Genomic DNA, 22,494 nt, shown 5'->3' with positions numbered 1-22,494 from the left:
GGTTTATTCAGTTCACTTGAGTAACAGTTGTTTGGTTTTGTGTTGGTTTTTTCTCCCCACTTCTAGTCTCCAAATGAGCGTGCTCGTTTGTATTTCCTCCTTGCCTGGTTCCATGCCATCATCCAAGAGCGCCTGCGCTACGCTCCCTTGGGCTGGTCCAAGAAGTACGAGTTTGGAGAGTCTGACCTGAGGTCTGCCTGTGACACAGTGGATACCTGGCTGGATGATACAGCAAAGGCAAGTAGTGTTGTGTGCTTAGGCACAGGTGACACATTACTTTGGATCTTCACTGAAACAGTCTGTTCTGGAAAAATTAAGGAAGTTAAATGAGTAGGCACAAAAAACCTGTTGGCAATTCAACAATTGTTTCCTGCTGATTATAGGGTCGCCAGAACATTTCCCCTGATAAGATCCCCTGGTCTGCACTGAAGACACTGATGGCCCAGTCTATCTATGGAGGGCGTATCGATAACGAATTTGATCAGCGTCTGTTAAACACGTTCTTGGAACGTCTGTTCACCACCTTAAGTTTTGACAGTGAATTCAAACTGGCTTGCAAGGTTGATGGACACAAAGATATTCAGATGCCAGATGGAATCAGGTATCATTTTTTTCCTTACCCTGATCTCTTATGTACGACTTTTTTTTTAATTAGAAAACTGTACACAAAGAAAAAAAAACCAAGCACATAACGTGTATTTCTGTGCTGTGTGAACATCTGTCTCAGGCAAAGCATTACCTTGGCATTCTAGCAGAGGAAACCCTTTAATGGATATTAAAACTCTGCATTGCAGGCGTGAAGAGTTTGTCCAGTGGGTTGAGATGCTCCCAGATACACAAACACCATCATGGCTGGGACTGCCAAATAATGCAGAGAAAGTTCTTCTCACCACACAAGGTAAATCCAGAACTTAGCAGTGTCTTCCATAGAGTACCAGGCCACCATTTTAACTAAAAAGCAGAAGAGAAATACAAGTTTTGCTAAAAAGTCAATAGCTTACTTCTTCTCCCTCAACATAATCGGTTTTTGAGTAATCCAAAATCTGACCAGGAGCCTGTGGATCAAAAAAAGCCAGTTCAATTTAGTCTTCCGGATGGCAAGCTCCTATCTTGATCCTGGAAAGCTTTATTGTAAGCTTCTGGAGCCACCTACAGCTGGGCAGTTCTGAATCTTAGGTCTAGACTAGGAGTAATGGAAAGTCCTGGTTCCTACCTGTAGTGGGATGTTGTAACCTTGATGCCACTGCTTCCCTAACAGCAAATCTTCTGTTTTAGGCATAGATATGATCAGTAAAATGCTGAAGATGCAGATGCTGGAGGATGAGGATGATCTGGCTTATGCAGAAACTGAGAAGAAGACAAGAACTGATTCTACATCAGATGGACGCCCAGCCTGGATGAGAACACTGCATACCACAGCCTCTAACTGGCTTCACCTTATCCCACAAACTCTAAACCATCTGAAGCGGACTGTGGAAAACATTAAAGTAAGAACTATGTTTTATTTCATGGGGGCATAGGAAAAGCACAAGGTGCATTGTGATTTGGAAGTACCAACTACACTGCTGAGGGGTCAATGGAACCTGTGTCAATGCTGATTTTGAGTGCCATAACCATGTAATGACCTGCTTGGTTTCTTGAAATGCTCCTAAAACCTGGTTTATGTCTTTTGGGTAGCATTTGAAGAAATGCAATGGCAAACAGTCTAGCCAGGCAGTCTGCATTAATTGTTCAACTGGGACTTCTACTTTCTTGCTTCTCCAAGGGAGAGGAGATTGTTGGTTGTAAAATAGCTTCTGAAATCACTTTGTGCACCACAGTGCTTGTAGTCAGAGTGTTACTTCTTCATCCACTCAGAATTTGGGGGTTGTTTTTCATAGCCGTTTTCCAGCAAGACCTTTGATCTGCATCTTACTTGGAATGTTTTGACCATCAGGATCCTCTGTTCCGGTTCTTTGAGAGAGAGGTGAAGATGGGAGCTAAGCTGCTCCAGGATGTTCGCCAGGACCTGGCAGACGTGGTTCAAGTGTGTGAAGGGAAAAAGAAACAAACCAACTATTTGCGTACACTGATAAATGAGCTGGTGAAAGGTATGGCAGTTCTAACCAGCACCTCCAGGGCTCTCTTTGCTGCTTGCACTCTGTAAGAGGCTGCTGTGGTCAACAGCTTAAAAAAAAAAAAAAAACAAAAATGGTAGAAAAATGTGGATAGACTTTGTCACTTGACACAAGTAATACTTAAATTTGAGCATAAAATTGACTTGATATGAGATTCCAAGTTGAGGTTGATAATAGCCTAATATTTAGGCTATAATAATAATAGTCCATCTTTAATATATTAGGCTTTTTTGTACAATTTATATTAGCAGCTTAATTTCTAGGCTAAAATCTTAATATGTTCTCTCAGTTTCTGACTTGTGACAGAACAAAGCCATTTATACCACCATATGAGCAGTATTGGTCCTATAAAATATTCAAGCTCTTGGAATTTCTATTTAAAGATTGTACATGTGGAATTTTCACAGTCATGCTGTATGTTGTAATACATGGTGATTTGAACAAAAGCATTTTCTGAAACACAGATACTCAGCCTCTTCAGCTTTTTCTAAAGAACTCAAATGTTCATGCAGAGCTGAAGATTGGGTCTTGCAGTAAAAAGCTGTGTGTAACTGCAGCTGCTCTTGAGGGGTATCTGTAAGTGGGTGGCATTTTAAATACAAAGCAGACCTAGAGGCCATTTGCTCTGTAATCTTTGAAAGTGTTTTCACTTACTGAAGGGCCTTTTAAAACAGAGGCTGATATTCCAGTCCAGGTCTTCAAAGTTTTAATATAGTGTGTAATTTCCACCTGTATATGAACAAAACTTGATTCTAATCACATCTTTGTAGGTATTTTGCCTCGTAGCTGGTCTCATTACACGGTGCCAGCTGGTATGACTGTTATCCAGTGGGTGTCTGACTTCAGTGAGCGCATTAAACAGCTCCAGAATATTTCCCAGGCAGCTGCATCTGGTGGAGCAAAAGAACTGAAGGTACTTTGTGCTGACTATCTCAGGGTTATTGGTGGAGCTGGGTAACTGCTTTCTGGAGTCTTCACATCAGGACTTCTAAATAGCCCCTCGGTCGATGAACTTGAGTCAGTGTTCTCTGAAATGTCTGTAAATACTGCTGAGCATCTCCTGATCACAGCATGATGAGGTTTAGCAGGGTAACTGTGCACAGAGATCAGAGGGAGCATTGGTATTGTGGAACAGTGGGAGACAAAGCCTTAGAGCAAAAAGCATCTTAACAATTACACTGTGTTCCAATAGTAGCAGGAACATTTTAATGTAAATAGATTGCTTAAGTATTTATAATAGTCATTAATTAGTATTGCAGCTGAAATACTTTTTTCCCCATATATTTTTTCTCCTTAAATAGAACATCCATGTGTGCCTGGGTGGCCTGTTTGTGCCAGAGGCATATATTACTGCTACAAGACAATATGTTGCCCAGGCAAACAGTTGGTCCCTTGAAGAGCTCTGTCTTGAGGTCAATGTTACAACTACCCAGAACGCAGTCCTGGATGCCTGCAGCTTTGGAGTCACAGGTAAACTGAGCTGAAGGAAGGGAGCTTGCTCTGAAATGTTTTCAGAAGCTTCTTTATTAAATGGGCTATGTCAAATGAAAAAGATGCTATTGTTGAGAAAGTTAATACACACTTTCTGAAAGTATTTTCAAATTAGTTTGATATTAGTTATTAGGGAAGTACTTAAATTGCTAATAAATCTCGAGACCAGGATCAGTATATATTGAAGTGTTATTGCATAGTGTATCACTTACAACCTCTTCATTTTGCATTATGAAATACTTCTCATTTAGTGGACTTAGCCCTTAAATGACACAGAAGGAGACAGCCTTTGGATGTATGTAAGCTCTTAAAACTCTGAACTGCATTGCAATTTGCAGGCCTGAAGCTCCAGGGAGCTACGTGCAGTAACAACAAGCTGTCGCTTTCGAATGCTATTTCAACTGTCCTGCCCATTACACAGCTCCGCTGGATCAAGCAGACAAACGCTGATAAAAAAGCAAATGTTGTAAGTATTGATGGAAACATTTAGATATCCCTAGCAGTTTTTTCCTAAGGCTTTATGGATACTTGTACCAGGCACAAAAAATCAAATTAGTGTTCTCTAATTACTCTTCTTATCTGATTTCAGGGCTAGCAGCAAACAGACCTGATGCTGACTTTGTAGATGTCTTTCCTTTGTAGATAGATAAAAAGGAGAGACATCCAAAAATACTGTTCAGTGCTGTTCAAGTCAAAACTCAAATTTGTATCTATAGCAGCATCTGTGAATTTATTAAGTCTTGGGGTTTTTCCTCATATTTTGAGTACTGAGTTGTCTGAGACTGAATTCCCATCTCATTGGTATCATATAGTGTTAGAGAAACCTGTAACACTCTTCAGCTGTCTTACAGAACTCTGCTATATTCTTGTTTTTCCCCAGGTTACTTTACCAGTTTATCTGAACTTCACTCGTGCTGATCTGATTTTCACCGTTGACTTTGAAATTGCCACCAAGGAAGATCCCCGCAGCTTCTATGAGCGTGGTGTTGCAGTTCTCTGCACTGAGTGAACAAATCTATTTTCACTGGTTAATGCTGTAGTGTCAGTCTTCAATGTAGTGCTCACCTGTACTTTTGTAATCAGGGTAGGTTAGCAGATGGATTTGTGTCAAGTTGGCTGGAAAGGTGACGGTGCAGTGGGAAGCTGATAGGCCAGAGAGATTTCTTTGAAGGAAGATTGAATGAGGTTTTTAGAGGGTTATTGGTAGATGTGATATTTGATGGATTATGTTATATTAAATAAAATATATAACAAAACTTTTGACCATGTATTTCTGTTAATCTAATTCTTAGTGATGATTTCTGTCTGGAAAACCTATACCCATGATCTTTTGAGAGAATAACTATGAATTGCTCTTCAAGCTAACCTGCAGTAACAGGAACCTTGGAGTGCAAGTCTGTAGTGCAGTAATACACAAAACCTGACATCTACTGTGACAATTCAGGCCATTGCATTAATTAATTGCAATGGACTGGGTCTGACTTGAAGTAACCTGCTACAATGCATTGAGAAGCTGGAGCATCCTGAGCTAAACTTTCTTGTCCTATTGACCACAGAGCTTCCTCTTTCTCAAACTGCATTTGTGGAGAAATATGTCTCCAGATTTATGTCTCAGTAACCCAAGAGGAGGCTATTAAATGCTTACACAAGGAGTTACAGTATTATTTGAGACTCTCACATGTGACCAACCATTACTAAATCAGGAAAGCTGAGAGTTCCTGCTATTTGCTTGGGTTGCTGTAATGGTTTGGGCATTTGCTTGCTTTTTCTGATCCTGAATTTGTTGGCTCAGCATTTCTACCTTTCTGACCATCCTCTCAGCACAGCTGTCCTCTCTGACAGTGGCTGAAGTCAAGTGTTCAAAGGCATCTATGAAGAATGTGGGTACACAGCTTTGTAATCTGAAAACAGAAATCTTGGGAGCTCCTTCCTCCCCAGTTGCTCCTATGAAAGCAGTGACTTTGATCAGCTCCAGTATTTTTCTGTGATAAGGGTTCCATAGTACAAGCCTGGACTGGGAAGAAAAACTGCTATCTCAGCCTGCCTCACATACTTGTTTTGGTCAGAGCTTGCTGTTTACTGAAACAGAATTCTGCTGTCTGCCCTGTCCATACTGTTTTGCAAAGTTAATCCCTGAGATTAAACTGTCCTGGTTTTGTAACTTTACAAAGTGTGAATCCCAGACCAGTGAATCACGTGCAGTTTAATAGTCCTTGTGCAGTTCTTACCCAGTTGTGAGGAACAGAGATAAGAACTACATGCATCCTGATCCAAGATGAGGTGATGAGGTGTAGCCATAATGCCTTTGCTTTGTCTCAGCCTCTATGAGAGACTTTGCTTTCCAGCACCAGAATATGTTGGAACTGGTATCACTGCCTCCAGCATAGTTTCAATTACATTGTACAGAAGGAAAGCAGCATGCTCTGGGTACCAGCTGCAGTATAAGTGTTAGCTTAAATCAGGAGCATGGCACTGAACATGCACCTTCCTTCCAGCAGCTGCTCTTTGTGCCCAGCTCATGGACCTGGGCTGTGCTACCACTTACAGCTACTGTTAAAACTCTGCCCAAACCAGTTCCACCTATTGGCAAACACTGATGGGGAGATCAAGAGTCTCAACTATCCTAGAGCTTGAGCTTCCCAAACTCTTCTGCTCTTTTATGTTAGCTTCTGCATTAGGCCTGAATTAACAAAAGGTACAATTTCAGGCCACGAGTTAATCCACCTCTGGATTCTCATACTGAGTAAACATATTGCAATGAGTAGATACTGTCCTGTGTGGCTTACCTTTCCACTTCTTTCCTCTCCTGTTGTGTTTTTTCCATGCTGTGTGAAACAGCTGCTTTTAATGAAATCTCTTTCGGTGAGTTTGGGGGTTTTGGCTGCAGTTTCAAAGTCAGGGGGTTCAGTTTTATTTGGCCTCAGCTGATGGGGCTCACAGCTAGGGTGTCTGATAGCTAGGACTTAAAATGAGGCTGCCTCACAATATTGTATTCTTAAGCTTTTCACACATCTTCCTTCCAGAGAGAGCTGTAGCCTAGCTGCAGTACACACCAATCTATAGCTACAAGTGGTTGGTTGTTGGTTTGTTTGGGGTTTTTTCAATTCACTTCACAGTTTTCACTGCAGCAGTCTTTGCCTCTGGACAAGTCAAGGGGCAACCACAGTAGCTTCTGTCTTGGGGCAAAGGCCTTTGAAACTTACTGTTCAACCACATGTGTTCCAAGCTGATTAAAAACCATTCCCAGCTGAGATAATAAGGATGAAAGAAAAGATACTTTAATAAAATAAATACACAGGTGGAAGGGTGCAATGTTAGCAGTTAAATAACATTTTGAGTGGCTTTCCATCCTATGAAAGAACCTGGAAACTAAAAATCTCTGCCAGTTGTACAAAACAAATGCTTCCACAAGTTGCTGGTACTAACATCTTTCAAGCCATCATTATACTTTCATAGTTAGTAGTTTCCCTCCCACACAAATGGACTACCCAGATTCTAAACCTGATAAAAGAAATTACCACACAGGAAAGGGAGATCAGAGAGACAGATGTGCTCCCTAACTGGCCTCCCATCTGTGGGCACCATTCCTGCAGCTCCTCAGTGATTGCTTTCACTAAGCAGCTCTGAGCTCATGTGTTCCACATCACATTGTAAACACTTTTCTGGCAGCTACACAGAAACTGCCCAAAACATTGGTCAAACAAGGAAGGAGCAGCTGTGTTAACAGCAACTAGGCAATTTCTCCCCTTTGAAGGAGAAAATAAATGCTGGGTTGCCAGTAGCTGCAGTCAGTTCAGCGTGATGCAGTTCAGCTGTTGGGAGTCAAGCCTGTGTCGTTCACCACTCGAGGGAGGTCAGACACAGCAGGAGCCAGACAAGACCTGAAGCAGGTGCCAGACAAGACATAGCTGTTGGAAGATAATTGCAGCCAAGGGGCCATTCTTCATTTCCTGCTCACAAACCCTTGGCAGTGTTGGTGAAATTACACTGAAACTGAGCAGCAGCTGCCTCCAGGTGCTGCACACAGGAGCTGGGGCTGCTGCTCCCAGAGGACCTGGGCACCGAGCTTCTCTGTCATGCTGTGGATGTACCTTTGCTAGTTTCCACTGGAATTGCCACACAGCTTGTTTGGTTCGGTTTTTCAGGTGGATCTCAGAGCTTGCTGTACAGTGCAGTGCATTTGTAACAGGCTTGAGGCAGCCTCATTAGTTCAGGTACACCCTGCAGAAATCTCTAGCAGAACGATCCTTCCTTTTCAGAACAGTCTGTCCAATGATTTATTCTTCCCTTAGATTAAGTTGCACGGAATTTCTTTCTCTTCAGTTTTTCACTAGCACTCTCTGTGGCAGGAATCTCGTGTTTTCTTTTAATCATGGGCTGCTTGGCCATTGTGCCATCACAGTGAGCTGCGAGCAGGGGCGGTGGAGCAGTGGCAGCCGGGGCTGCAGGGAGCTCCGCGGGGGCTGAAGGGTTAACAGCCCTCTGTGGGGTGAAGCCTTCTGAGCCTGGAGGCGGCTCCCGTGATTGCCACAGATGCTGCTCCAGGCCAGGAGGCTCCAGGGCTGCTCTGCAGTCGTTTACTGCCTGGATTTCTCTGACATTTGGGGGATTAGGGAAGGATTCTTCATCTTCTGAAGTAGCAGCATCCTCCAGAGGCACTGCTTGTGAGGCACTGTTTATCCATGGTGCATCCTTCATACCACAGTCAGTGTGAACAGATGCATCTTCTGAATCACCATCATAAGGATCTGAAAACTAAAATAAACATCTCTAAACATGGTGGATGATTATTTGTCCCTAAAAAAAAAAAACCCAAACAAGATGCAACATAAAATGGAGTTTAAAATCCCTTTCAACCTAAGTCACAGAGTTACTGTGGAAGCTTTTCTGTTTATCCACACACTCCCTACCTCTGTTTTAGTTTTTGGATGCTACACCAAGAACGGTGTAATACCAAAACCTACCTGTAGTCCCCTGGATTCCTTTGCTTTCTTGGGTCCTCCAGCAAGTGGGCTAGGCACAACCTATTAAAGAGAAGTTAACATAGGTTTATAAGGCACTTTCCCATAAGTTACCAAATGAAAAACAGAGTAGGTGGAAATCTTAGAGAGGAGGAAGCCAGATTATCACTTTGCTAAAAGAATAAAAAGTGTGTCTCAGTCTAACTTTTAAAAGCTTGGTAAAGTTAACCTAAAATAGAGCTGGGGTAAGTCTTAGTGCACTTAAAGCATTGCCCTAAGGAGAACAGTGAGTAATTACATGCCACCAGAAAAATAAACCAAACCAGCACTTAAATAATAGTAGTCAGATACAGTTTAGAGACCTTCCCTCCCACTCAGGTCCCTTTCTGTTCTTTCACATGGGGATGATTTGAAATCCTGAAATAGTGCTAAGAGTCTGGGCCTGTTAATTAATAAAAAATAATAATTAAAAAAAAAAAAAAACCAAAAAAAAAACATGTAGGGAGACTCCCTTTAGAAAGCAAACCCCAGGTACCAAGTCTCACAAAGGAAAAGAAGTTAACAGCAAGGAAAGGGGGAAAGTTCTTGAAAAGGATCCACCACAGGTGTTCAGAGTACACCCCACCAGTCAGTGCTGCTTCCAGTGGGAAGGAGGAGAACTGAGCACAGCTGAGACAAAGCAAGGCTCAGGAATTGGGAGCCAAAGGCTTTATCAGAGGAGCTGAAGTCCGTACCCGTTTGTGACCTTGTATTCTTGTGCTGCTTCAAGGACAGAGACACCCCCACAAAGCCCTTCTGCTTCTCCCAAGAGCACAGAAATTATCCTGGGTCCTGCCTCAGCAGCCTTGGTGAGAGCAGCCAGCTCTGTTCAGGCTGGGACTGTGCAAGCCCCCCTTCACCCTGCCCAGCCATCACACAGCTGCACTTCCAGCCTGGTTCTCACAGGAGAGCAGGCAACTCCAGCCTTGCCCTGACCTGTCTGGAAGGTGAAGTGGTGGCAGGCAGTTTCTCCAAGTCACAGAGCACAGTGAAACACAGACCAGCAGTGAGCATCAGTTCCAGAGTTTTACCCACAAATTAAGTGTTTTGTTCTCCACTCCAGCATCAGGCCTTTTTTCATCAGCACTAAACACACTGGTTTGGCAGAACAATGTTTAAGAAGCTACCAATATCCATAACTAACTGCCACAGCAACAGAGCTGCTCTTTATATCCTCCAAAGGGGACAGTCAGAAGGCAGAGGCTCTCCACCCAGAGCTGCTGAAAGTTAACCACCAGTAACAGCTCAGGTCAGCATTTTCTTAGCAGGTGTCTGCCTAAAACACTCTCTCCTGCCTCATCCCCCTAGAATCAACTTTTATAAAGCTAGTAACAGTTGTAAGAAAGAGCCTCGTGGAAAGGGGAGTATTGGGTTCGAGGTAGTTTTGGGTTTTTTCCAGGCACAAAATCAACAACCCCACAACATGCCTTGGAGGCTGAAGGAAGGGTTGGATGCACATCGGGGAATCACTTCAGCATCAGACACTGCAGTCAGTCCTTACCTCTGCCCTGCATTCAGACTCAGACTCTGTGCTTGACTCCACTGTGCACTTCTGCTGCAGAGGAGGAAAGGAAAGAAATTCCACTCAAAGTAGAAGTTACTGCAGCTTCAGGCTGAAGCCTAAGTTCTGGTACCAGCTGTGGGTGCTGGGTTTCTCCAGAGCTTCCCCATCTGAAGCCAGCTTGTCTTCCCAAATATCCCACAGTTGTGATGCTGGTTGGGTTGTGCAAGTGTGACATAAGGGGAAAACAGAAGCCTCTCTCATCACTCCTCACCCCAAAACCACAAAGGGAAGCAGTCCAGAGCACGCCTTGCACTTGCTAACAATGGTTACTCCAGCCTTGTGAGTAACTTTACAAAACATTTTTTAGTTTGCACTGTGGTTCTGTTTGTTTCTTTGCAGTTGGTAACCCTACAGCTCAGAAATGTAACTGCAGATGAATGACTGATAACACCCTCATTTTTTCTAAAGCTCTTGCTTCGAAAGAGACCTTACAAACAAAGAGCTCCCCTCGTCCCCAGAGGGTAGCACTGAAGAGGAGGAATTACCTCCATCCCTCCCATTTAAATTAATTTATCCACACCTGTTCTTCATGCAATCTTTTCCAGTCGAGGCAGCTGCACCATCAGGCCAAGGGCAAACCAACAAACACTTTCTGAATTGTCTTTTACCAGATAGGTAAAGAAAGTAGCAATTTTAAAAGTTACCATGTATTTTCGTGCCAGTCTTTCCACACAGTCTGGGCTTTTAACAGAATCCTCCTTTTCCTGAGCATCGACTGAAACAGAGGATAGGAGAGCACATTAGAGAAAACCTTCTCTGAGATAAAATGCCCAGACTTGGCTACTCCCTTTAGGCTAGAAAAGCTGATCAGTCCTTCACATAATCAAAGGCAGCTTCTGTTTAAAAATAAATTAGAAGCAGCCACTGTCTTCTACCACAACAAGACTTCATTCATGAGGAAAATATGATTTTTTTATAGAAGCTTATACCAGACCATAGAGGTTTTTTTTCCTTTTCTTTTAAGCACTGCAAGTTTTCTGAATCCTTAAAGAGGTATTTGTGCTGAAGACACCCAACCAGACTAGAGAGGGATAAATGCAAAGCTGTGCCATCAGCCTGTTCCAGGTCCCCGCAGCCAAAATTCAGCCCCTGCGCACTCCCACATCCCCTTCCCCGCTCGGGGCTCCCTTTCCCTCCCTCCCGTACCCTCCATGTCCCGCCCGGCCTCCCGCCTCCTCCTCCGCCGCTGCCTCCTCCCGGCCGAGGCCATGGCGGCCCCGGCGCCTCCGGCTCTGCCGCTTTATGGGCCGGGCCCTGCGCCCTCACACGGGCCCGGCTCAACCTCCCGCACCTGGAGCTGCTCCTGCCGAGCACGAATTGGGCAGCAAAACTCGGGAGTGAAACCGTTCCGTGAAGGAAAATCCTTTGTGCCGCTGCAAGGCTTCAGCGCTGCCTCTGTGGGGCCTGCACTCCTTCAGTCCCTGCATTTTCCGTGTGCATATACAATACACACATATATATTATATATGTATATTTAAGAGTACACATTCCCAGTTTGCAAGGCCTCATGGCCAGGGATGTGATGCTTCCCCTCTGCTCTCACCAGTTTATTTTCTGGAGCCCCATTTCCTTCACAGGACCCTCAGGCTGACACAAGAGCCAGCAGTGAAGGGGAGCCCCCTCTTCACCCCCAGTTCCCTCCAGAGGCAGCCAGGGTGACCAAAGATGTTTATTCTGTGAATTTCTGGAGCAGATGATCTCCCCTGGAGCAGAGGGACAGTTGTAGCTGGACACATAAAACTTTCTGAGCATCTTCTTAATCATTTACAATCCAGCACAGCAATTTTACTGTTCTTAAATACCAGGAGCAGTATTTTTTCAGAGTTACCAGAGAGCTATGGATCAGGTCTGCTTTTCACAAAGAAGCAGATCTGACTTGACCCTTTAAAAGCCACATCTCCATTCCCTTTCTTGTTTTTTTTTTTTTTTTTTTTTTTTTTTTTTTTTTTTTTAATAAGAAATTAGGAACTATCTTTACTTTTTTTCCAAATCAAATTCCTTTTCTTGCCATTACCTCTTTCCTAGCTGGCTTTCTTGCACAGTGCAGAAGGTACTACTGTATAAAAACCTCAGCAAAACAAACATCTCACTCTAAAGCCAGCAGTGTGTTGTTGCTCTGAAAAGGCACCAGGAACAAGTCCCAGGGGGGGTGACAGTGACAGCAGCTGTACCAGGAGCAGCTCACAAGCCTTCACCCATTTCCAGCTGAGCTAGACCCTATTCTTACCACTCTTTTATTCCCCATACCTACCTTTCCATCTCCTTACCTTCTCCACCCAGACTAAAAATCTGATGATTACTCCTTCTCCACAGAATCTCCAACCATTTTCAAAACATAGCAACCAAGAACCTCACTCACCACCCCACAGCACCTCCCACTGCTGAAGGGGGAGCTGAGGAGGCTCCCTTAGTGTTAGTGCCTGCAGCTCCAGCTGAGCTCAATGAGCACGAATGACCATCCTGCCCCACCCAAACACAGGGCTGGGACTCGTTACTCCCACAAAGGCTGCCCAAAATTAGCTACACATTCTCGTCAGCAGCAAGGTCCAGGCTCCATGGGCTGCTTGCTCTGCGAGGGGCTGCAGGTGAAATTCTGGCTGCAAGGGAGAGAGAGCACAGCCCGAGTGCCCCACAGCACCCCTGGGCCCTTCTGGGCAGGGCCAGGCAGCAGGGACAGCCCCACGGAGCATTCCAGGGGAGATCTGGGTGTCCCCCTCCCAGGCACACAGGGGATGCCATTGCTGAGCCCTGTGGCTGCAGTGGGGATGAGGAGGGGGCCCGAGGGTCCCAGGGGTGCAGCAAGTTTGCTCCAGGGTTCATTCCCATCATTTCTCAGTGCTCTGGCACTCCTCATCACTCTCGGCCCTGCACAGACCTTGTGCCAGCCCCACAAGCTCTGATTTCCCTTGAGTCCAGGTTTCTTATGCTCTGGCTGCCCAGTGTAATGCAAGGAATTACTCAAAAACACTCAACACATTCTCAGGGCAAGAAATACTGCAGATAACATGCAAGTTTCACCTAAATTATTCTCTTAAACTAGTTTTCAAGAGAGGTTAAGATTTGTGCCATCACTGACCAAGTGCAAAAGCTTTTAGCATTATGTAAATTTTAAATCCCAGTGTTACTAATTGGAAGACCCTTTCACCATTTTTTACACAAGATCTCGTAGAATAGATTTTAGTCACAAGTCACACATACCTTAGAATCTCCCATAAGTTTGATACTATTGAATCCTATTTTTTGACACTGAGGTCTTGAGGCATTAACTAAAGCTTGCTGAAGTCTGCTCTTCTGATAACCTCCAGGACAGACCATCACAGAAGGAAAGCCTTTTCCTCCTGATCATTGCTTCTGTCACCCACACACCAAACTGGAAGTCAGTAAGGGTGCACACATTAGAAACTGTAACTCCCTTTCTGCATCTGGCTTGATGCCATGTTCGTTATTACAGCAGCAGTACAACCATCACTGATAGGAGTGGCATTGAACACAGCGACACCTCAGCCAGGCTGAGCAAACAGCTCCTGAGAGACACAGGACACTTGAGATCACAGCACACCTCAGTCCCCAGGAGGAACCCCAGCTCCTGCCTCACTGCCCAAGGAAATGATGTCCTGGCTTTGACAGCGCTGCTCTCACTGGTGCGCAGGCACCAGTCCCTTCTGCAGACTTTACTGAGGTACCCATAATTATAAATTATTTTGAACATTTCACGTCATGATACAGAATGTGAGGTGTGAAAGACAAAAGCCCCACTTGTTACACACGTTCAGCCTTCAGCAGTTGTGTAAGCAGCACTGAAACAGTTGATTTTTATACCCATCTTATTTCTCACCTTTGATAAAGGATTCAGATTTGGAGCCGTGTAATCACCTCAGCGTGTTGAACTGACATATAGGGACACAAGCTTGAATTCCTCAGCTTGCAATGTTATCCACAAAACAGATTGGCCTTTCCCCTCTCTGAGGGCTTTGACATAAAGATCTCCTCACAAACCACAACTTGTCTGACTTAATTTTGAATTGGTTTGCATGAAACAAGAGTTTAGGGACCTGTGAAATACACTTAGGACCAGAAACTCCATCTTTACACCTCACTACAGAAAGAACACCAACAACCAACACACCAGCATAATATATATGTGAATTATTTTATACTGGGAACTCCTGTGTCATGGAGCAGAACAAATGGACACAGGAAACCTGCAAGGTCAGTTGGTCAGAACCTGCCCTTAAACCCCTCCTCCTCCCAAACTGGTTAATTGAATTTAAGACACTGTACCAAATAAAACCTGCCCGAAGTCAGCAAAAGGGCACCCAAGAGGCACCAAGGCCAACTGCTGAATGGAGCTGCTTGCAAAGAATTTCTCTTTGCTACTCCAAGACAAATGCCAAGGAATACAGAATGCAGCACAACCACCTCATTCCCTGGCAAGCTCTGTGATGGTACTGGCAACTTCTCAGGTTGAAGTTCTTGATCACCTCCCAGCAGCACCACAGAACAGGGGTGCAGCTCCATTCACCCAGACTTCAGAACAGTTGCTGAACCATCCCAATGAACCCCAACTTGGAGCAGATCACTTTCCCAGAGACCCCGCCTGCTCTGGCGTGGCACTGGAGGTGCAGTGGGATCACCAACCACACCCCATTCATTACACACTGAGGGCAGCAGCTGCGGCTCAGGATCCACAACAGCAACTGATGTGGGCACGGGCAGGGCAGTTTTGTTTCAGTGTGAACAGACAAGTCAGAGACACAGCTCAATTCTTAACACTTTTATTCTTACAGTTCTAGGTTTGAACTGTACATGCAGAGTTGCATAAGTCACAATAGAGATTTACAGTGGATTCTATTCTATGGTAGAGTGCAATCCAGAATCCTTGAACAGTATAAAAAACAACTTTAAACATCAAGACCTTGTTAGGAGCAGAAGGATTAAAGCTTCCCCAAGAGATTCAGCTCTCCTAGATACCTAGTTACTAGGTACCATATGTTAAACACTTAAGAACTGAAGAACTGTGTAACACTAAACAAACTTGAACACCCTGATGTCTTCCCATCTTCATTACTTCTTTCCACATTTCTGGCAATTAAGAATAAGTCAAAAACCCTGCCACCTGCAACCAGCTAATACAGACAAAAATAACTACTTCTTACTTGCCTGTTTAGGGTTGTACAGTGTTAAAGAAAATATTCCCTCAATGGCATTTTTATCTCACATCAGCTGAAAAAGCAATGTAACAAAAATAAAGGTATAACATCTTCGAAAATAAATATAAAGAGGGAATGCAGACAAAGTGTCAAAGATTTTTTTTTTTTGGCAGGTAACATTCATAATATACAAAATATAACTTATTCATATTAGCCAAGGAAACATTCATGAGTTCCTGTAAACTCGTTTAATCCACCTCCTCCATGCGTGATGTGTCGTCATCTCCTTCAAGAGGAGGCATCTCCTCAGTGACAGCTGGACTGGCTTCCTCTGCAGCAGTGTCATCCTCATCGATGCCTGTGCAGGAAACACACACCCATTAATGCTCACAGCACAGCCCAAACCTTTCATCTCCCACCTGAGGGTTCACCTTCCACACCACCAAGGAGGACCAAGACAATGCACCCTGAGCGCTCAGGAGCCAGGACAGACTGGATAACTCACCCAGGCCAAGTTTGATCATTCTGTAGATGCGGTTGGCATGTGTCTGAGGGTCTTCTAGGCTGAAGCCAGAGGACAGCAGCGCTGTCTCATACAGCAAGATGACAAGATCCTTCACAGACTTGTCATTCTTATCAGCCTCTGCTTTCTGCCTCAGTGTTTCAATGATGGAATGGTCAGGATTAATCTCCAGGTGTTTCTTTGCTGCCATGTATCCCATTGTGGAGTTGTCCCTTAACGCCTGGGCTTTCATGATCCTCTCCATGTTGGCAGTCCAGCCATACGTGCTTGTTACAATGCAGCATGGAGAAGTGACTAAACGATTAGACACAACAACCTGCAGGGGGAATGCAAAGCACAGGTTTGCAATTTAAGCATTTCAACAAGTACAACTGATTTACCCTATTTTAGAATGACTTTAACACACATGTAAAACCAAGTACTACTTTTACCTTTTCTACTTTCTTTTCAAGAATATCTTTCATTATCTTGCAAAGATTTTCAAACTTTGCTTTCTTCTCCTCCTGTTTCTTTTTCTCCTCCTCATCTTCTGGAAGCTCCAGACCCTCTTTTGTTACAGAAACCAGGGTCTTGCCTTCAAATTCCTTCAGCTGCTGCACACAGTATTCATCAATGGGCTCGATCATGTAGATCACCTCCAGCCCATGCTTGCGGAGACGCTCCACAAAAGCAGAGTTGGCCACCTGATCCTTGGTTTCACCTGCAACAAACAACATCACAGATGAACCCCAGCACTAACAGCAGCTAGTTCAGTTTCTGCAGAGCCTATGCAACAGCTGTGGTGCTTCATGGCCCAAGCACAGGAGAAAAAGGCACCAACAGCCCAAAACACACTCAAGCTGTTTAAACTGACACTCCAGCATTCAATACTCTTAACTGATTTTGAAGCAAAATTTTATTTCCTGAAATTTATTTTTTACAGGCCATTCCTGCCAAGCAAGGCAACTGGGGACCCTGTAACATCATTTATAAAGCCCCCAGAAGATAAACCTACACACAACGCTGGCCTGACCATTTCAGGTCCCAACTCACCAGTAATGTAGTAGACGTGTTTCTGGTTCTCCTTCATCCGAGTGCAGTAATCCTTCAGGGAAACCATCTCATCACCAGAGGCAGATGTGTAGTACCTCAGCAACTCTGACAGCTTCTTGCGGTTCTGCGAGTCCTCGTGGATGCCAAGCTACAAAAAGAACAAAAATCACTTAGTGATTCCTTCAGGTAAATACTGAACTGCCAGAGTCACCCATCTGCAACTGCAAACATCAGCAGTGCTCAGCAGAAAGACTACAAACCTTGATGTTCTTGGAGAACTGCTCATAGAACTTCTTGTAGTTCTCCTTGTCTTCAGCCAGCTCAGTGAAAAGCTCCAAGCACTTCTTCACCAAGTTCTTCCGGATCACTTTCAGGATCTTGCTTTGCTGCAGCATTTCACGGGAAATATTCAGAGGCAAATCCTCAGAGTCTACCACACCTCTCATGAAATCTGCAAACACAATTACCTTTGTTAGTCTCAAACAAATATTACCAGTCACTCTACATGCATGTGCCTCTGCCCATTAGAAAGCATCAATTTGTTTCCATACAATTCCAGTAAATATGAATTAAGCAGTACTTTTAACTGCTCAACAGCTGTTCAGAACTGAATTTTTCCCCCTTCCAAAAGCAAACCACAGAATAGCTAAGCAGTTCTTCTAACTTCTCAGGGAACACTTTTCCCAGAATTATACTCACTCAGGTATTCAGGGATGAGCTCCTCACAGTTGTCCATGATGAAAACTCTGCGCACATACAGTTTGATGTTGTTCTTCTTCTTCCTGTTTTCAAACAGATCGAAGGGTGCACGCCGTGGGACAAACAGGAGAGCCCTGAATTCCAGCTGCCCTTCCACAGAAAAGTGCTGTGAGAGAACAAGATGATAATTTTAGTCAGGTTGCCTGGTTCCACTGTGGTAACCACTTAAGAGCTCTTCAAATGCAGAACACAAACTGCAACACACTGGAGCATCAGATTACAGAGCAGCTGAGACACTGGTGAGGAACAGCCTGTCCTCAGACACACACACTGAATTATGACCAATTCAGAACATTTAGCTCCTTACCCAGCACACTGAAATTTAGAAAGCAAATGTGTTCTTATGACACTTAGCATCAAACAAAAGGCACAAAATCTTTTCAATGACAAATTACAAACATAATTAGTTTTTGTATTTATATGTAAGCTAGTCTTAAGTTCAGTAAGACATAGTGGCTAAGCTGTTAACTGAGAAAGCACCTCTACTCCTGACTGCAGGTTTCATTCAGACTATGAACACCAGTGCACAATGGATTGGTTTAAGCAGTGTGTTAAAGTGTATGTAAAACATACAGCTTCAGTGCTATGTGTTTATATATCTACACATACAGCAACCATAGTAGTGTCTCAACAGAAAAACTTACTTTGACAGCCAGGTGGTCTTCCCAGTCATTAGTCAGACTCTTGTAGAATTCTCCATATTCCTCATTGGTTATGTCATCTGGATTCCTGGTCCAAATGGGCTTGGTCTTGTTGAGCTCTTCCTGATCAATGTACTTCTCCTTGATCTTCTTCTTCTTCTTCTTATCTCCATCCTTCTTCTCTTCTTCTTCATCAGAACCAACATCCTCAATCTCTGGTTTGTCCTCTGTCTTTTCCTCCTTATCTTCTTTTTCCTCTTCCTTTTCCTCAGCCTCATCATCACTGACCTCCTTATCACGCTCCTTCTCCACCTACAAAACAGTATCAGCACTTGAATTGCAGAAGCTGTAAATTCAGTAAGTAACAGTTCTAAGTACCCCTTGCAGCCTCACAAAACCAGCACACTTCAAGAACATGGTGTCCAAGTTCTCCCTCCCACACTCCAAGGACTCTCATTCTGGGTGCTTCCATGTGCCATGAGCCAAATTCCTACTGCTCAGTTTCATTACACTGAATGGCTCTTAACAATCCATCTAGATTAACTGTTTGCAAACAGTACTATTGGATTGGAAAACATTGGTTTTTTTAACATAGTCCTGTGAAATACGATTTTAAGTAACTACATTTCCCCAGAGCTTCCTCAGTGTACTATCTGAAAGAACTGAAACTGATCAAAGAAAGATTGACTGCTCCTTATGTTAAGTCCCATTTGTGAAACTGGTAATACTTATTTAGCATTTCAAGCAGGGTACGTACAAAGAGTGTGATGGGGTAGCCAATGAACTGGGAGTGCTTCTTCACGATCTCCTTGATGCGCCGCTCCTCCAGGTACTCAGTCTGATCTTCTTTGAGATGCAGGATGACTTTGGTTCCACGGCCCAAAGGTTCACCTAGAATTTACATGTTTTACCTTGCTGTAGCAGAGCAGATTCAATTATTAACTCCTTAAAACACACACTGCTCAATCAACCATTTTTTCACCTTAGCAAAATGAAGCTTCTGTGTATAAAACAGCCTAGGCTATGCTTTCTCAAGTTTACTACATATACTTCAAAGAAGCTTCAGAAAAGACCTACTACTCAGTTCACAGTCTTTGAAGACTCTGCATACAAAGTTGTTTTCCAACAAATGCTTTTCCATGTGTAAACTTTGAAAGCTTAAATGCACCATTTACCTGGGCATTCCATACGTATGAAATCGTGCCAACTGAAATTACAAGATATGACCTGGACCTATGCTTGATGTGACACACTTTTTGTAGTATTTTCTTTTATTTTGTGTCTTTTTCAAGTCAGTTTGGCAATGCACTGTTGCCAAACATCTTTAAGAGATGTCACCGAGCAGGAACACTGAACACTCACCATTATCCAGTCTGACAGTGAAGGACCCTCCAGCTGAGGACTCCCAAGCATACTGCTCATCATCGTTGTGCTTGGTGATCACTGTCACCTTCTCAGCAACCAGGTAGGCCGAGTAGAAGCCAACACCAAACTGGCCAATCATGGAGATATCAGCACCTGCCTGCAGGGCTTCCATGAAAGCCTTGGTGCCAGACTTGGCAATGGTACCAAGGTTGTTGACCAGGTCAGCTTTGGTCATGCCAATGCCAGTATCCACAATGGTTAGAGTGCGATCATGCTTGTTTGGAATCAGGTTAATTTTCAGCTCTTTCCCAGAATCCAGCTTGCTTGGGTCAGTCAAGCTTTCATACCTGATCTTATCCAAAGCCTGTAAGAGAAAAGACATGCTTTAACATTCCCTGACAGCTCCCAAAAAACTTCAGTAATTGTCAGAATTAACCAGACTACTTTTGGTACTTACATCTGAGGAGTTGGAGATCAGCTCACGGAGGAAGATTTCCTTGTTGGAGTAGAAAGTGTTGATGATCAGAGACATCAACTGAGCAATCTCAGCCTGAAAGGCAAAGGTCTCCACCTCCTCCTCCATTGGTTGGTCCTGAGTTTGCACAGCTTCCGGCATCTGTGAAACGAGAGGGAGGAGTTGAAATTCCATCCAGAACAGCTTACCTAACATAGCTTCTTACAGGCAGCGACAATAGCGTTCTGAGATTAAGTTTTTTAACCACGTGGTTTCAGCACCAGAGTAACACACACACACAAAGAAACCCTTCCCAGACCTTATTTACAGAAAGTAACTATTCAGAGGTTTTAAAGAATGCGGAAAATAGATGACAAGACTTCTGCAACAGACTTGCATTACACTCATTTTACTCTGTAGCACCTAAGGTAAGACAGGACGGCTCCGCTCTCCTCCCTTAATTTACGGGTTGATATACGACCTTTATTTTCCCGTTTCACACAAGTACCTAAAATCTTTACTTGGATTAATTCTCTCTTAGCCGCATCCCTTGATTACTCTGCATAGACAGCTATCTCCCCACCTCTGACTTAAATACCAACACCACCCAGCCGGACTCGCTTCTCTGGACAAATATTTGCATTAATGAAAACTCGTCCTTCACCGGCTACAGCTGCCCGTTTACCCCCGTTCGGGAGCCAGACCGTCCCCCGGCAGAGCAGTGTCCCGGCCCAGCCCCGCTGCGATGGCGCCGAGCGGAGCGCCCCGAGCGCGGCCCCGGCTCCCCCCGCCCGCGCGGGACCGCGCCCCGAGCCCGCGGGCGGAGCGGCGCCGCAGCGCCCCCTGGCGGCGCCCGCCGGCACCGCGAGACCTTCTAGAAACTGCCAGAGCCTTCCCTGGCTGCCCCCGCCTCCCGCCCGCGCATTCCCCACCCCCCCCAGAGCGCTGCGGAGCGGAGCAGCCCCCAAACCCGCTCCTGGCCCCATCCCCTGCCCGCCTGTCCCCTCACGCCGCTGTCTCCCCATCCCCCCTTTTCTTTCCCTCCTCCATCCCCCGCTTTTCTCCCGCTCCTTCCTTCCTGCCGCCCCCACTCTCTCCTCCCCCCCGCCGCTCCCTTCCCTCTTGGCACTCTGCTCCTTTCCTCTAACCCCCACTCCTTCTCCCCGTAATATCCCGTTCTTCCTGCTTATGCCACCTATTTCTTCCCCGATCTCCGCCACTCCTTTTCTCTTGCTCTCGACCCGGTTTTCCCCCTCCTTCCCCCCCCCCCCCCCCCCTCGCCCCCGCCGCTTTCCCGGTCCGGCGCTTCCCCACCCCCCCGCTCCTCCATCTTGCACTCTCATAGCCGGGGGCCCATTCATTGAGAGCGGATCTCTCCGGCCACCCGGTACCTCCGCACCGAGGCGTCCTCGGGTCAGCCTCCCACAGCCCTCCCGCGCACGCTGCGAGGCGGAGGGGGCGCTGCAGCCGCAGCCCAGGACACGAACAGCCTTCCCTGACCACCCTCTGCGCCCGCCGCTCCGCTGCCACACCGGCACCCCCCCAAGGAGCGGCTCGCTTTCCCCACCTCCATCGCCATTCTTACAAGAATGCAAAATTAGTAAGCTGGATTAAAAACCGTCAAGCCCAGTCTTTTTTTCACCTCTACCCAGAATATAAGCCCCAATCACCTTTCCCAGGATCTACAGAAGCACAGAGGAAAGCACGATCAGCGCCACGCGGCTCCTACAGCACACCCCACCCCCACCACCCACGCAACTCCGCACACGAGCCCCGCGCCCCAACCACCGGGCCCCGGGGTTCGGACGGAAAACGCTCCCTGCGCCGATCCACCGCCGGCGAGTGCCGGCTGCTGCCCCCACCGCTCACCTTGGCAGGGGGACGGGGCGCTGCTCTCCGCACTGACGCTGTGACACAGCCCACTCGCTCCGCTGTAGCCTCTCTAGTGCGCGCTCCCCACAGCCCGCCCGATTTATATACGGCGGGACCCGCCTCCTTCCAGAACCATCGGGAACCTTCACCGCCGGCGCGGGGGGGCGCGGGGAGGGGGCCGCGAGGCGCGGGCGGAACAAGCCGCCCGAGGGGCGGGGCCGTGCCGCTCGCAGCCAATCGCAGCCGTCCGCGACAGGCGCCGCGGGGCCGGCGGCTTAATGGGAGCGAGCGCGCGCGCTCCCCGCGCCCCGCCCCGCTGCGCCCCCACCGATTGGCCCGGCCGGGACTCCGGGGGGAGGGGGAAGCAGGAAGGAGGCGGGCGCGTGCGCGGGAGCCCCGCGGGGCGGGGCCGAAGGGGCGGGGCCCAGAGCCGTTGCGCGAGTGCTGTATGACGTCACTCGCTGCCGAGCCCCGCTCCGAACGTCCTAGAAGGGGGCGGGGCTGGGGCCGGGGTCCGGGTCTCTCC

General features: G+C 46.0%; 3 protein-coding genes across 4 annotated transcripts in view; 1 reads left to right on the top strand and 2 right to left on the bottom strand.

Moving 5' to 3' along the window:
* Positions 1–4,864, top strand: part of DYNC1H1 (dynein cytoplasmic 1 heavy chain 1) — a 44,851-nt gene extending 39,987 nt beyond the window's left edge. Inside the window, exons 70-78 of the mRNA XM_005483227.4 lie at positions 67–237; positions 384–601; positions 795–898; positions 1,276–1,487; positions 1,937–2,090; positions 2,888–3,030; positions 3,419–3,587; positions 3,947–4,074; positions 4,489–4,864. Of these exons, the coding sequence (XP_005483284.1) occupies positions 67–237; positions 384–601; positions 795–898; positions 1,276–1,487; positions 1,937–2,090; positions 2,888–3,030; positions 3,419–3,587; positions 3,947–4,074; positions 4,489–4,617 (1,428 nt within the window). The 3' untranslated portion in view covers positions 4,618–4,864. The remainder of the gene's footprint in view (positions 1–66; positions 238–383; positions 602–794; positions 899–1,275; positions 1,488–1,936; positions 2,091–2,887; positions 3,031–3,418; positions 3,588–3,946; positions 4,075–4,488) is intronic.
* Positions 4,865–6,864: 2,000 nt separating this feature from the next.
* Positions 6,865–11,294, bottom strand: LOC102060678 (uncharacterized). Of its 2 annotated transcripts, XM_026791170.2 has the most exons (4): positions 10,817–11,294; positions 10,110–10,163; positions 8,573–8,632; positions 6,865–8,363 (listed from the first exon to the last, which is right to left on the bottom strand). In XM_026791170.2, the coding sequence occupies exons 1-4, from the start codon at positions 10,817–10,819 to the stop codon at positions 7,902–7,904; spliced, it is 579 nt and encodes a 192-aa protein (XP_026646971.2). In that variant the 5' UTR covers positions 10,820–11,294; the 3' UTR covers positions 6,865–7,901. The 2 variants fall into 2 exon arrangements, 1 of the variants encoding a protein (XP_026646971.2); XR_012580693.1 differs by lacking the exon at positions 10,110–10,163.
* A 3,637-nt stretch (positions 11,295–14,931) lies between these two features.
* Positions 14,932–22,127, bottom strand: HSP90AA1 (heat shock protein 90 alpha family class A member 1). Its single transcript, XM_074542339.1, has 11 exons — positions 21,966–22,127; positions 20,100–20,258; positions 19,640–20,006; positions 19,035–19,168; positions 18,281–18,589; positions 17,577–17,742; positions 17,138–17,328; positions 16,878–17,025; positions 16,277–16,545; positions 15,828–16,161; positions 14,932–15,680 (listed from the first exon to the last, which is right to left on the bottom strand). The coding sequence occupies exons 2-11, from the start codon at positions 20,256–20,258 to the stop codon at positions 15,571–15,573; spliced, it is 2,187 nt and encodes a 728-aa protein (XP_074398440.1). The 5' UTR covers positions 21,966–22,127; the 3' UTR covers positions 14,932–15,570.
* Between the last annotated feature and the right edge of the window lie 367 nt (positions 22,128–22,494).

This window comes from Zonotrichia albicollis, chromosome 6, assembly GCF_047830755.1.
Source record: "Zonotrichia albicollis isolate bZonAlb1 chromosome 6, bZonAlb1.hap1, whole genome shotgun sequence".
NCBI lineage: Eukaryota > Metazoa > Chordata > Aves > Passeriformes > Passerellidae > Zonotrichia > Zonotrichia albicollis.
Note: the sequence above shows the minus strand (reverse complement) of the source record. Positions and strands in the feature narration are given on the sequence as shown.

Bases quoted from the DNA above. Each gene is read 5' to 3' on its own strand.
- LOC102060678 (XM_026791170.2), bottom strand. The intron at 8,633-10,109 runs GTAAGGACTGAC...TCTCTTTAATAG, and splicing joins AGTCTGAATGCAGGGCAGAG to GTTGTGCCTAGCCCACTTGC. The intron at 8,364-8,572 runs GTAGGTTTTGGT...TGTTTATTTTAG, and splicing joins AGGAATCCAGGGGACTACAG to TTTTCAGATCCTTATGATGG.
- HSP90AA1 (XM_074542339.1), bottom strand. From the start codon at position 20,258: ATGCCGGAAGCTGTGCAAACTCAGGACCAACCAATGGAGGAGGAGGTG. The intron at 16,546-16,877 runs GTGAGTTGGGAC...TGTTTGTTGCAG, and splicing joins ACACGTCTACTACATTACTG to GTGAAACCAAGGATCAGGTG. The intron at 16,162-16,276 runs GTAAAAGTAGTA...TTCCCCCTGCAG, and splicing joins TTGAAAAGAAAGTAGAAAAG to GTTGTTGTGTCTAATCGTTT.